The sequence below is a fragment of the Mesoplodon densirostris genome, chromosome 11 (assembly GCF_025265405.1).
Source record: "Mesoplodon densirostris isolate mMesDen1 chromosome 11, mMesDen1 primary haplotype, whole genome shotgun sequence".
NCBI lineage: Eukaryota > Metazoa > Chordata > Mammalia > Artiodactyla > Ziphiidae > Mesoplodon > Mesoplodon densirostris.
The window spans coordinates 46,901,263-46,912,213 of record NC_082671.1 but is presented as its reverse complement, the minus strand read 5'-3'; the positions used below and the strand labels follow the sequence as shown (position 1 = coordinate 46,912,213).

The following is a 10,951-nucleotide window of genomic DNA, read 5'->3' as shown; positions in this document are numbered from 1 at the left end:
CCTCCTTCTCCTCCTCCTTCCCTCCTCCCCCCGCTGCCCTCGACCGGACCAGGGGCGCTGTCACTGGCGATGCTCGTGCGGTGTCCGGGTGCACGGGTGTCAGCCCCAGCTTTCTCCCCCCACCCCCCGACCCCAAGCCCCGTCCTCACTCGGCTTGAACTCCCGCTCCTTCCAAGGCCCCCGCCCCGGGCCCCCCGGGACGGACACGCCCTGAACGGGGGATGCTGCGCTGGAGCCGCGGCCTCTTAAAGGAGCCTGCTGCTGCCATCAGGCACGTTCCAGGCTCGTCCCTGGTCGTCCGGGCCCCGCACCTCCCTGCTGGCGGGGACCTGGAGCGATCCCACCCCCGGCCTTAAGCCGATTCCATAGCAGCCCACTATGCTGGTCTTATAAGCTCCCTCCTATACCCTGAGACAGCAGCCCCTCAGGTGGGACCCCCACCCCCCAGCGCTCTAGCATCGTTCCCCCTGTCAAACGATCTTGCCTGTCTTCTTTCCTCTAATTGTCACAACTCCAGTTCCCCCCAGCTGGAATCCACTCAGCTCAATGCCCCGTCCCCCTCCAGTGTTCCTGGATGACCCCTTGTTATTATTCCAAGATTCCTCCGGACCTCCACCCCCGCACAGAGAAGCCCATCTCTTCCCTGATCCATTCCCAGAACACTCATTAGAGTCAGACATTTTTCGTGATCTCTTTCTCTCCAAGGTCACAAGATTTTCCCTACATCTTTCAGGCCAGTGGCTGTGAGACCTTGGTGAAGAGGGAATGGAGCTCTGGGACCCAAAAATACGCGTTCTGCTCCGCACACAGATTAGTCGATTAGTCTTAAGAGGCCAGAATCCTCTCTTGCTCTCTCTTTAGCTGAGACACCCAAGACCCACGGCAAAGGGAATGAGACCACTATGTGCCTTAGTCCTACTAATCCTGTTGTACCACTATAGCCTGATTCTCAGGCACCAGAGGGGGGTCTCCTGGCGTAGGGGAACCAGCTACAGAAAGGTGTAGGGCCATTCTAAAAAGGCTTTGGAAAAGCGGAAACCGACAGGCTGCAGGGCAGAATTAAGGGGAAGGGAGGTGAAGGACAACCTAGGAAAAAGAAGCAGGTTCTGTGAGACGAAGGCCCGAGAGCCAGGGGCTTAGGCCAAAGGCTGAGCGAGAACTGAGACTGAGATGGGCTAGGATTTACAACTGCCCCGGTGCCCTGAGGGGCAGAGGATAGTGCCCTCCCGCGTCCAGGCAGGGCCCACCCTCCCAGAGTGCAGAGTCAGGAACCGACAGCAGCCTTGCACCTGGGCCAATCACAACCTTTTCTCAGAAAGAGGCGGGGTCAAGGGGGCTGACTCTTCCCTTGTCCCCGCCCCTCTAGGTGAAGTAACCAGTCGCAATCCTCCTAGAGCAAGCGAGCGCTGTCGGGAATAACCAATTACGCCGCGAAACTTTTCGTGCACGTTTGACCCTGCCCCTCCAGCTGCGACAAAGATGGCGCGCAAGCTCCTGGGTTCTGTAGTTTTCAAGGGACCCGAAGGCCCCAGTCTCGAGTTCGCCCTTACCGCCCCGCCCCTAGACGCTTCCACTCTGCTAGTACGCATGCCCAGAGCCCCAGCCCTGAGGCTAGGAGACGCGGAAGGAAGGAGGCGGGGCGATATTAAAAACAAAAAACAAAAAACCACCCTCAGCTCGGGAAGCGACAGTGGATGAGTCCGCTCCTCCCAGAAGGCGGTGCTGCCTGCCTGGGCGAACCACGCGGAGGGTTGTGGGGCGGATAGCTCCCCTCCTGATGGAGACTCTTTAGAGTCGGGTGGGCGGGGGACTCCATATCCCAGCATGCTCCGCGGCAGGCCCGACCGGCCGCGACTCGGGGCTTGGCCCCGGCCCTAGCTCGTCGGCGGTGTATTGGGGCGCGTGGAGGCTGCAGTCACGGTGGCGCCCGCGGAGACGGAGGAGGGAATGAGTGAAGAGGAGCAGGGCTCCGGCACTACCTCGGGCTGCGGGCTGCCCAGGTGAGCCGCCTAGTACCGACCCCTGCAGGGCGCATAACTTGGCACGGTGCGGAGGGAGTAGCGTCGCGGCCCCAGCATGCACCTGGCCTGAGGGTTGTTCCCGGCAAGCACTGGGGTAGTGGGCCGTGGTTCCCGGCATGCACCCCGGCAGTGGCCACAGCCTCCAGCTTTAGCTAGTACGGGGTTGGCCCGGTTCCCAGACTGCACTGGGGCGTTGGGCTTTATGCCCCCGACATTCAGTGCATTTGGTGGGTACTGGGGTCCTGGCCTGCACTGTGTCAGGGGACATGCACTTCCAAACTGCACTGGGGTACAGGATCCCTCGCCTTAACTAAGACAAGGAACAGTGCTTTCCCCGCTTGCCCTGGGGCAGTGGACCCTGCTTTCCCAGCCTGCACCTCTACTCCACACTGAACCCAGCCGGTGGCTGCCTAAGGTCCCCTGGACCCTATGTCCCCCATAGTGTGCCTGGGTCTGATATGGCAGTGCTTGGCCAGGTGGGTGCAGAGAGGGGAGGTATGATGAGGGTCTGTGCCCCTCCCCCCAGTATAGAGCAAATGCTGGCAGCCAACCCGGGCAAGACCCCGATCAGCCTTCTGCAGGAGTATGGGACCAGAATAGGGAAGACGCCCGTGTACGACCTTCTCAAAGCCGAGGGCCAAGCCCACCAGCCTAATTTCACCTTCCGGGTCACCGTTGGCGACACCAGCTGCACTGGTGAGGAAGGCTTGGGCAGCCTGGCTGGGGTGTGCATTCACAGGGCCCCATTGGCTTTACTGCTTGGAGTCTATTCACAGTCCTTCTCTCCAAGACCAGTGAGGGAAGGAGAGATTTCAGGGGGAAAATCCCTGACTGGATTAGGAGAACAGGTCTGTGAGGAGGTGGGTAGGGCTCGGGAGAATTAGAGGAGCAAGCCGCGCTGCCACAGTGGTCCGGCAGATGGTTGTCATCCTGGAGGAAGAAGTAAGAGGAGATACATCGAAATCTCAGTGCAGCATTTGGGGGAGTGGGTGCCCGCTGTGCTGGACTCTGTTCCAGGTTGCTTAATCAAATTCACACTTACCTTAAACTGTGGTCGAATCCAGTGATGTAGGTGGTAGTATCCTCATGTTGAATATGAGGAAACCGAGGCTCAGAGAGATTCAATGACTGGGGCAAGGTCACATGCCTAGTAGGTGGCAGAGCCAGGTTTTGACTCTAGAGCCTGCACTCTTTCTATTTTTCCAGCCAGCTCTATTTATTGAGAGGAAAGAAAGTGCTTCCCAGAGGAAAGTAAGGCAGAGAAAGAACCTCCAGACAAAGTGTCTGACCTCAGGAGGAGTTCTGCCCGGCATGGCTTGATTTGGGGAACTCGTGGAAAGATAAGGGCCCTTCATTCCAGCAGTTAGCGTTAACACTTCCAGTCTTGGGCAGGGGGAGGTTGGTGAGAGGGGGCTTGATTGACTCCTTCTGGCTGTGAGGAGAGAGGCTGTGGGATGCTGGTTTCTCTTCTGTCCTTCCAGTGACCTCCAGTATCGCCCACACCCCCTCTCTCAGGTCAGGGCCCCAGCAAGAAGGCAGCCAAGCACAAGGCAGCCGAGGTGGCCCTCAAACACCTCAAAGGGGGGAGCATGCTGGAGCCGGCCCTGGAAGACAGCAGGTGAGGGAGGAACAGCCAAGGCATCCTAGAGGCTCTGTCAGGAACCCAGGCCCCTGCACCAGCCCCTCTAACCCGTAGGCTTGGCCTCGTGACACTGAACCACGCTGACTTGACCTCTTCCTGAGAGCTTCCTCTGGAACCCAAGCAGGATGCTTCCAGGGCTCCTGCTGTGAAGGATTCTGGGGGGCAATGGCCAGCCCCAGTGAGGGGTTATGGCTGTGGTTTGGGGCCCAGGTTGGGGCCTGGGGAGGGGGAGGGGTGGAGGCTGAGGCTGGAGGGAGCTGTTCCCCAACATACTTCCCCTCTCCGGCAAGATGGCATTCCCTCTTCCACACTCAGGTTGGTGTTTGTTGTTCCCATGGTTCTTGGGTAGGAAGAGACCCTCCTCCCACTTGAAGTCTTTTTGATCAAGTGTTTGGCAGCAAAAGATCTCAGGAGGAACTGGTGGTTGAGCTTCCCTGAGTTTTTTGTCTCTAGTGGGAAGAGATTTTCTTAGGGGATGGGCAGGTCAGGAGGACCTGGGTCCCACACCCTTTATTCCCCACCCCCACCCCACGTGGGTGTGAATCAAAGGCCCCCTTCCCCTCGGGAAGTTCTTTTTCTCCCCTAGACTCTTCACTGCCTGAGGACGTGCCGGTTTTTACAGCTGCAGCGGCTGCTACTCCTGTTCCATCTGCTGTCCCAACCAGGTATCTTGTGTTTCCTGACTGCCTGAGGCGGGCGGGAAGGGGTCCTGGCTCCTGGCCCCTAGCCCTTGGACCCAGGCTGGTCAGGCATGAGGAAGTCTGAGTGTAAACAGAGGATGGAATAGCTGGGGACCAGAGTTTGAAGAATTTGCACCAGCTGGTAAGCTCTTGAGATGGGAGGTAATTTACAATTTTTCAGTAGCCACATGGTTGATGTTAAAGGTCTTGCAGGCCCCATTTTCTTCTGAGTTGGCCATGTGACGGCCTGTGTTTGAGTCCCATCAGGTGCTTCTGGGGACTGGATATACACCCCTCTCCACTGTCCTGGCGAGGTGATGGTCAAGTGTTCCAGAAAATCGAAATGGGCCTGGGAGCTGGAGGAGACCTTGCTAGGGTGGGAGGGGCAAGAGAGCGGGCTTGACGTTTGGAGAGACAGCTGCCTGCCTGGCGGGGAGTAGGGAGGTGGCAGTGGGGGAAACCAGAGCAGGGCTTAGGACTAACGGGCAGCCGCCAAAGGAGCCAGCCCCCTCAGCTTTGGCCCTGGGCCCTTTTCCCTTCAGGAGCCCCCCCATGGAGGTGCAGCCCCCCGTCTCCCCTCAGCAGTCTGAGTGCAACCCCGTTGGTGCTTTGCAGGTGTGTCCCCATCCTCATTTCCCATGCATGCCTGTCTTCCCTTGTACCAGGGGTCATGGGGGAAGCTGATGTGGGGCTGTCACCTTGTTCTGAGGGCTTCTCCCAGCCCTCCTTTATTCCTTCTTTCACTCTGAGTCTGAGGCTTCCAGGGTGGGAGGGGGAGAGGATGTGAGGACTCTTTTCTCACTGTTTTGTGCACCCTTGTTTCTCCCTTCCAAGGAGCTGGTGGTGCAGAAAGGCTGGCGGCTGCCTGAGTACACAGTGACCCAGGAGTCTGGGCCAGCCCACCGCAAAGAGTTTACCATGACCTGCCGGGTGGAGCGTTTCATTGAGATTGGTAACTGGGCGGAGGGGAGTTCCTGTAGCTACTGTCCGTCCCCCAGCACCCCAGTCGCAGCCCCAGGCAGCTCCCAGCCTCTCTCTGCTTTCCTGGCGGAGACCCCCAGCTTGGCTCCTCCTCCTACCTTTTTCCTTGCACCCTGTCCTGCCCTCCTCTTTTGGCCGGCTAGGTTCTCGGATGCATGGCAGGTCCTGAGCTCCTCTTTTCAACTGACATCCCCTGAGTGGGTGGAAGCACTGGGTCTATTGGGAACCATAATCCAGCAACCCTCTCCCCCTTGCAGGCAGTGGCACTTCCAAAAAGCTGGCAAAGCGTAATGCAGCGGCCAAAATGCTGCTTCGAGTGCACACGGTGCCTCTGGACGCCCGGGAGGGGAATGAGGCTGAGCCTGATGACGACCACTTTTCCGTTGTGAGTGCCTTGTGGGCCAGGCCCCGCGCTCCATCCTCCATGCCAGGGCAGGGCGCTGGGGACTCAGGTCTGTGACTTGGAAGTGAGCCTCCCTGGGTCCCAGGGCTGCTTCTGCCCTTTTTCCTACCAGACCCAGGGTTTCTTGGGCCCCCTCTCAGCCTCAGCTGTAGGCCTGCATGGTGCGTGCGTTGGGGGAGGGAGCTGGCCCAGGGCAGGGGCCCTGTAGGTTTCTGTTACTGGAATGAGGGAGGCTACCTGGCCATCCGGTCCACGGTCTAATAGTTAGAGGTGGCCACACAGGGATTGACTGGGGAAGGCAATGGGAGGAAGCGTTCTTTGGACTTTTCTCTCCTTGGACATAGGATGTCTGTTAAATGCTTGGGTCTCAGAGTCCCTGGCTGCATCCTTCTTCCTGTCCCCATCTTGTCAGGGTGTGGGCTCCCGTCTAGATGGACTTCGGAACCGGGGCCCAGGCTGCACCTGGGACTCTCTGCGAAATTCGGTGGGAGAGAAGATCCTGTCCCTCCGCAGCTGTTCCGCGGGCTCCTTGGGCGCTCTGGGCCCTGCTTGCTGCAGTGTCCTCAGTGAGCTCTCTGAGGAGCAGGCCTTCCATGTCAGCTACCTGGATATTGGTATGGCTACTGGGGGGCCGGGGGATGGTGGGACTGGACCAGAGCAAGTATGGTTGGGAGTAAGGGTTCGGGAGGGCATGGCGATGACATGGACACCCCCTTCCCGGTGCTGCCTTCCTGCCTAGCACTGCCTCCCTCTTCTCTCTTGGTCTGCAGAGGAGTTGAGCCTCAGTGGGCTCTGCCAGTGCCTGGTGGAGCTGTCCACACAGCCGGCCACCGTGTGTCACGGCTCTGCAACCACCAGGGAGGCAGCCCGAGGCGAGGCTGCGCGCCGTGCCCTGCAGTACCTCAAGATCATGGCGGGCAGCAAATAAAGCCCCGGCTGGACTCGTGGACATTCGTCCTTTGCTCCCTGCTCTTCCTGCCCCCGGCCCATGCACCTGCCCAGCTCTGGTACCCCCTGGAGGTGCCACCTCTACCTCTGACACAGACTGCCTGCCTGCAGGCTGAGGAGGGCACAGGGCCAGGAACCAGGGGCCTCAGCTGGCCCAGGTTCTGTCCTCATGTAACTGGTAATGACGAAGGGGAATGACATCGGGGGCTCTCCAGTAAGAGCCTCAAATAAACGTGCTGCTTTTTGGATTCTTAAACCCTGCTCTGTTTCCCTGAGTAGTCGGTGGCAGAGGTTAGCACCAGGTCACTTCCCCTGGGGTGCCTCCCCACTTTGCTCCCCACAGGTCCCCGTGTTTGCCTTTCTGGTGGCAGGAGGTTGGGTGCACTGACCTCTGGGAACTCCATCGCCTGTCCCTGGAGAGCTTGGTTTGGCAGAGATGGGGGCTGTGGTTCTTGGGACTCCCTCCTGGCCCTCTGTCTCATACAGACAGACACGCACACTGATGCAGAAGCCAGACAGCTTTATTTGGGGGGGACACATGGCACTTTTGGGTGTGGGCCTTGCACGCAAACATCAGAGGATGGCATGTCACTTCTTCCCAAAGCGCCGAGGGGCAGTCAGGCTCCAGAATGGGGAGCTCAGCCCTTCGTTGCTCCAGGAGCCCTGGGTGTTTCTGCCAGACCTTAGGAGAGATCCATCCTCAGGTGTAGGCCCTTCCAGTGCCTGCCCCCCGCCTTCCCCGCTGCCCTCCCGCTCTTCTCACTCTGGCCCTTGCCTTGCCCGTGTCCCTCTTAGACTCACCTCTGGGGCTGAAACAGGAAGGCTGGACTCCGGCTGGGTCTCTGCATGGCCTGGAGCAGGGAGCGCAAGAGTGCCCCGGGGGTCTGGGCATCCTGCGGTGGGCGGGCTCCACTGTCTTCCTCCTGTGGTACAGGGGCATCCGGGAAGGAAGATGGGCTAAGGCCTTGGGCATTTAGGTCACGAGGGGAAGGGAGTGGCTCCCGGGGGCAAGTTGTAGGAGGCTAAGAAGTCATTTTCTCAAATGTGAGGACCCAGTGACTCTGGCAGCCAGAGAGAGTATTTGAACCTGGAGTACAATTCTCAAGCTGAGGTACAGGAAAATGGTGGCAAGGCGGCGGGCATGCTGACTTACCGTGAAGCTCTGGTCTCCTTCATCCCGGCCCCCTGGTCGTCTCTTACTAACAGCAGCAGCACTGCTGCCCGTCTGGAGTCCATGCTGCCATCTGCCTTCCTTTGGCCACACCCGCCTCTTACACCTGCTGTCCCCCTGTTCCTCACCCCTGACAGCAGCCTGAGGGGGAATCTAGAGCAGGCAGTGGAAATGCATGGCTCCATTAAGAGCTGTCTGGGACCCCCCCGCCCCCGCTTTCCTCTGGCCCCCGTGGGACTTCCTACTCTCAGCCTCCGGCCCCAGCCCCTAAGCCTGGAGTTATAGACTTTATTAGATGCATAAATCCTGTCTCCAGAGCTCAAGAAGCATCATTAATTGCAGATGCTTTGTCAGAGCCAGGCCCTGGGGGACCTTCAAGAACTCCCAATCCCTCAACAGGTTGGAGAGCAACAACTGATCACCTCCTCTTTCCTAACTTGTAGAATAAAAGCACAGAGACAGTCCTGTCCGGCTAGGCATTATGTCCTGGGAAGGAAGGAGGGAAGAGCCAGGGTCAGAGTCAGCCAGGATGACCCAGTCTGGTGAGGGGAGAGGCTGCAGGAAGGGCCACGCAGCCCGTTCACGGCCATGTGTACGTGCCTGCTGGAGGGTCACGGATGGAATCACTGCTCTGAGATTTGCCTGTGGATAGAAAAGTGAGACACAGGAGACTAACAGGTTTCAGAGCCCCAGAGAGTGGAGAGTGCTTCCGATGTCTGTAGACAGACCCCCCCCCCCCCCCCGCCCTTCACTCGCGCTGTCCAGGGCCTGCCGCACCTCAGCCTGGGGAGCAGCGCCCTGCAGCTGAAGCACTGCTGCCACCCAGTGGTCACAGCTCTGCATCGTCAGGCCCGGCCATTTCCTTTTTCTGGAACAGAGTGTTGAAGGGTAGGGTGGCTGGAGGTCCTAAGGCCCTGACCCCACCGAGTCCCAGAAAGGTGGGGGCAGGATACTGGGGTGCCCACCTCCCTCTAGTCACTCCAGCCTCTGCCTGGCTCTGGCTCTGACCTACTGGGGCAGGTGCCTAGAATGCCACCTTAGGAAAAATCAGTCACTGCCTCTCAGGAAGCGTTCCTTCAAAGTCATCTGGTACAGTTTCCCTTCTGATCCTAGAGTCCCTTCCTCAGCAGTCCCACCGGTGTGGTTCCTGATGCTGGAGAAGTGCTATGACATAAAGGGCCTGTGAATCAGACTTGGGCAAGATGCTTAGCTCTCTGTAAGAAGTTTCTTCACCTAAAACATGGCAACGTTAAAAGGAACCACTTCCTACGGTGAGCATTATTTGAGATACTTTTTGTAACCCATGCAGCACAGGACCTGGCATAGAGCAGGCTTCCTCACGACGTTAGCTGTGATTATCCTGGGTCCTGGGGAACTTGCCATCTCCTCAGACAGTCCAGACAGAATCATCCTTGCAAGGAGCTGGCTTTCATGCCCCTGTGGCCCCCACCAGGGGTCCTGGTTTCCCTCACTCTCAGAGAACACCTCTCATCGTTCATGTGACAAGCCTTTCCCATGTTTGAGGACAGGTTTCATTCTTCCTTCCTTCTTTCTTTCGTCTTTCTTTGTTCAAGGGGAAGCGTTCCCCCTTCTTTAAAGCGAGGCATCTAGAAACCAACTTATACTTAGGATAGGTAGATTAGATCAGGTTTTGATACTCACTTCTATCAGTGCAGCCTAAGCTAGGGTGAACCTTTTTGTAAGCTTTGTCTCACCACTGGTCCCAAGCACAGGACCTGACATTCATCATCATTACATCTTGTAGTTTCACCACTTCTTAAATAGGAGCATCAAGTCCATGAGGAGATGGTTCTTCTGTGGGAAAGGGATCCTGCGCCATATCGAGGTCCTTGTCCATTCTTATCTGACCAAGTTCAGAGGAACACGGTGTTAGGGTAGGTGGGGCGCTGCAGAGCGGTTCCAGGGTCAGAGCCGTTTTAATCCAGCTCTTGTACTTCGCTGTGTGCCTTGGGCAAGTGTCTCAAGTTAAACCTCGGGGCATCATCAGTATCATGCGGAAACTGCTCCTGTTATCAAGAGGTTTTGTGAACAGTAAATAACTTGATGAATGCAAAGCATCTAGCACTCCACCTAGGACATGGCAGGCACACAATAAATGTTTACCCTCTGTTATTTCTCTGATCGCCAGTTACAAGTGGATCTGAGCTGAGGCTGCATTCAGAAAGGGGCTGGTCTAGCTGCTTCCTGTGTCCTGGATGGAGGTGATGGGTCTCTCCTTTGGCTAGAAGTTGGAATGGGTTAATTCTTTTAACTTGGGAAACTGTCCTCCCTTCAGTCTCATCCCCACCTCCCAAACCTCTCAATCTTGGTTTCGGTATTTGGCTTTCAGCAACTTCCTTTACTGTTCTCTGGACTCCCACGTGCTCCTGACCACAGTGAAGACCACCACTGCCTTTCCCACTCCCCAGAGGAGACTGGAGCTCCCTGTCTGTGTCAGTTATACCAAACACCAGCCACAAACAGCATGTAAATCTCCTCTCTCCTACTGGAAACCCCTCAGAGGTACCTGGCTATCTCCTGGTCAAGTTCTTTAGCCTGGTCACCCACCTCACTTGTGGTATCAAGGAATACACAGGTGCAAGAAATTAGTAGTGACTGACCCACACCTCCCCACAGTTCCTGAGCACTACCTGTTTTTCTTGTAAACTATCTTGCCTATTTCTAAGTAAACTCCACCTCTCATTTCCAGACTCCCCTCCTCCCCACACACATGGAACTCATAGAATCATAGAGCACTTCTCCTTCTGTCTGTGTCTAAGTGCACTCCCCAGGAAGGCTGGAAACTTCTTGAGGGTAGGGCTTATTATTTTTTAATTGTGGGGGTGGGGGACATAACACTGAAAGGTTAAGAGGCCACTTGCCTTCCACCACCCTCCAAGCCCCATCCACGCAAAGCACACAAATTCTCTAGTGAGGGCTCCCATGATGCCAAGGGCCCTTGTCCCTAAGGGCAGTGCACAGATCTGAGCCTTCTGTTGTGTTACGTAATTTATACAAACCACCTACCTCCCCTAGGCTGTGTCTTCCCCTGCAGAAAGAGGAGGGATAAGAATGCCAGCTGTTTCTGTCCTAAGAAATGGGAGA

The 10,951-nt window shown here is 57.1% G+C and overlaps 2 protein-coding genes across 3 annotated transcripts; one reads left to right on the top strand and one right to left on the bottom strand.

Annotated features, from left to right (window-relative positions):
* The first annotated feature begins 1,738 nt into the window (after nucleotides 1–1,738).
* Nucleotides 1,739–6,931, top strand: TARBP2 (TARBP2 subunit of RISC loading complex). Of its 2 annotated transcripts, none has more exons than XM_060112181.1 (9): nucleotides 1,739–2,000; nucleotides 2,553–2,717; nucleotides 3,537–3,639; nucleotides 4,233–4,328; nucleotides 4,886–4,958; nucleotides 5,178–5,295; nucleotides 5,582–5,709; nucleotides 6,140–6,341; nucleotides 6,498–6,931. In XM_060112181.1, exons 2-9 carry the CDS (start codon nucleotides 2,558–2,560, stop codon nucleotides 6,653–6,655), a joined length of 1,038 nt encoding a protein of 345 aa, XP_059968164.1. In that variant the 5' UTR covers nucleotides 1,739–2,000; nucleotides 2,553–2,557; the 3' UTR covers nucleotides 6,656–6,931. The 2 variants fall into 2 exon arrangements, with proteins under 2 accessions (XP_059968164.1, XP_059968163.1); XM_060112180.1 differs by having other exon boundaries at nucleotides 1,741–2,000; nucleotides 2,548–2,717.
* A 280-nt stretch (nucleotides 6,932–7,211) lies between these two features.
* On the bottom strand, nucleotides 7,212–8,689 carry NPFF (neuropeptide FF-amide peptide precursor). The gene is made up of 4 exons (XM_060114175.1): nucleotides 8,603–8,689; nucleotides 7,829–7,999; nucleotides 7,477–7,598; nucleotides 7,212–7,357 (listed from the first exon to the last, which is right to left on the bottom strand). The coding sequence occupies exons 1-4, from the start codon at nucleotides 8,687–8,689 to the stop codon at nucleotides 7,264–7,266; spliced, it is 474 nt and encodes a 157-aa protein (XP_059970158.1). The 3' UTR covers nucleotides 7,212–7,263.
* Nucleotides 8,690–10,951: the final 2,262 nt, after the last annotated feature.

Coding starts and splice junctions, on each gene's coding strand:
- TARBP2 (XM_060112180.1), top strand. CDS start 1,948: ATGAGTGAAGAGGAGCAGGGCTCCGGCACTACCTCGGGCTGCGGGCTG. Junction 2,001..2,547: donor TCGGGCTGCGGGCTGCCCAG/GTGAGCCGCCTA, acceptor CCCTCCCCCCAG/TATAGAGCAAATGCTGGCAG. Junction 4,959..5,177: donor ACCCCGTTGGTGCTTTGCAG/GTGTGTCCCCAT, acceptor CTCCCTTCCAAG/GAGCTGGTGGTGCAGAAAGG.
- NPFF (XM_060114175.1), bottom strand. CDS start 8,689: ATGCAGAGCTGTGACCACTGGGTGGCAGCAGTGCTTCAGCTGCAGGGC. Junction 8,000..8,602: donor TGCGGCAGGCCCTGGACAGC/GCGAGTGAAGGG, acceptor TGCCTGCTCTAG/ATTCCCCCTCAGGCTGCTGT. Junction 7,599..7,828: donor AAGGAGACCAGAGCTTCACG/GTAAGTCAGCAT, acceptor CCTGTACCACAG/GAGGAAGACAGTGGAGCCCG.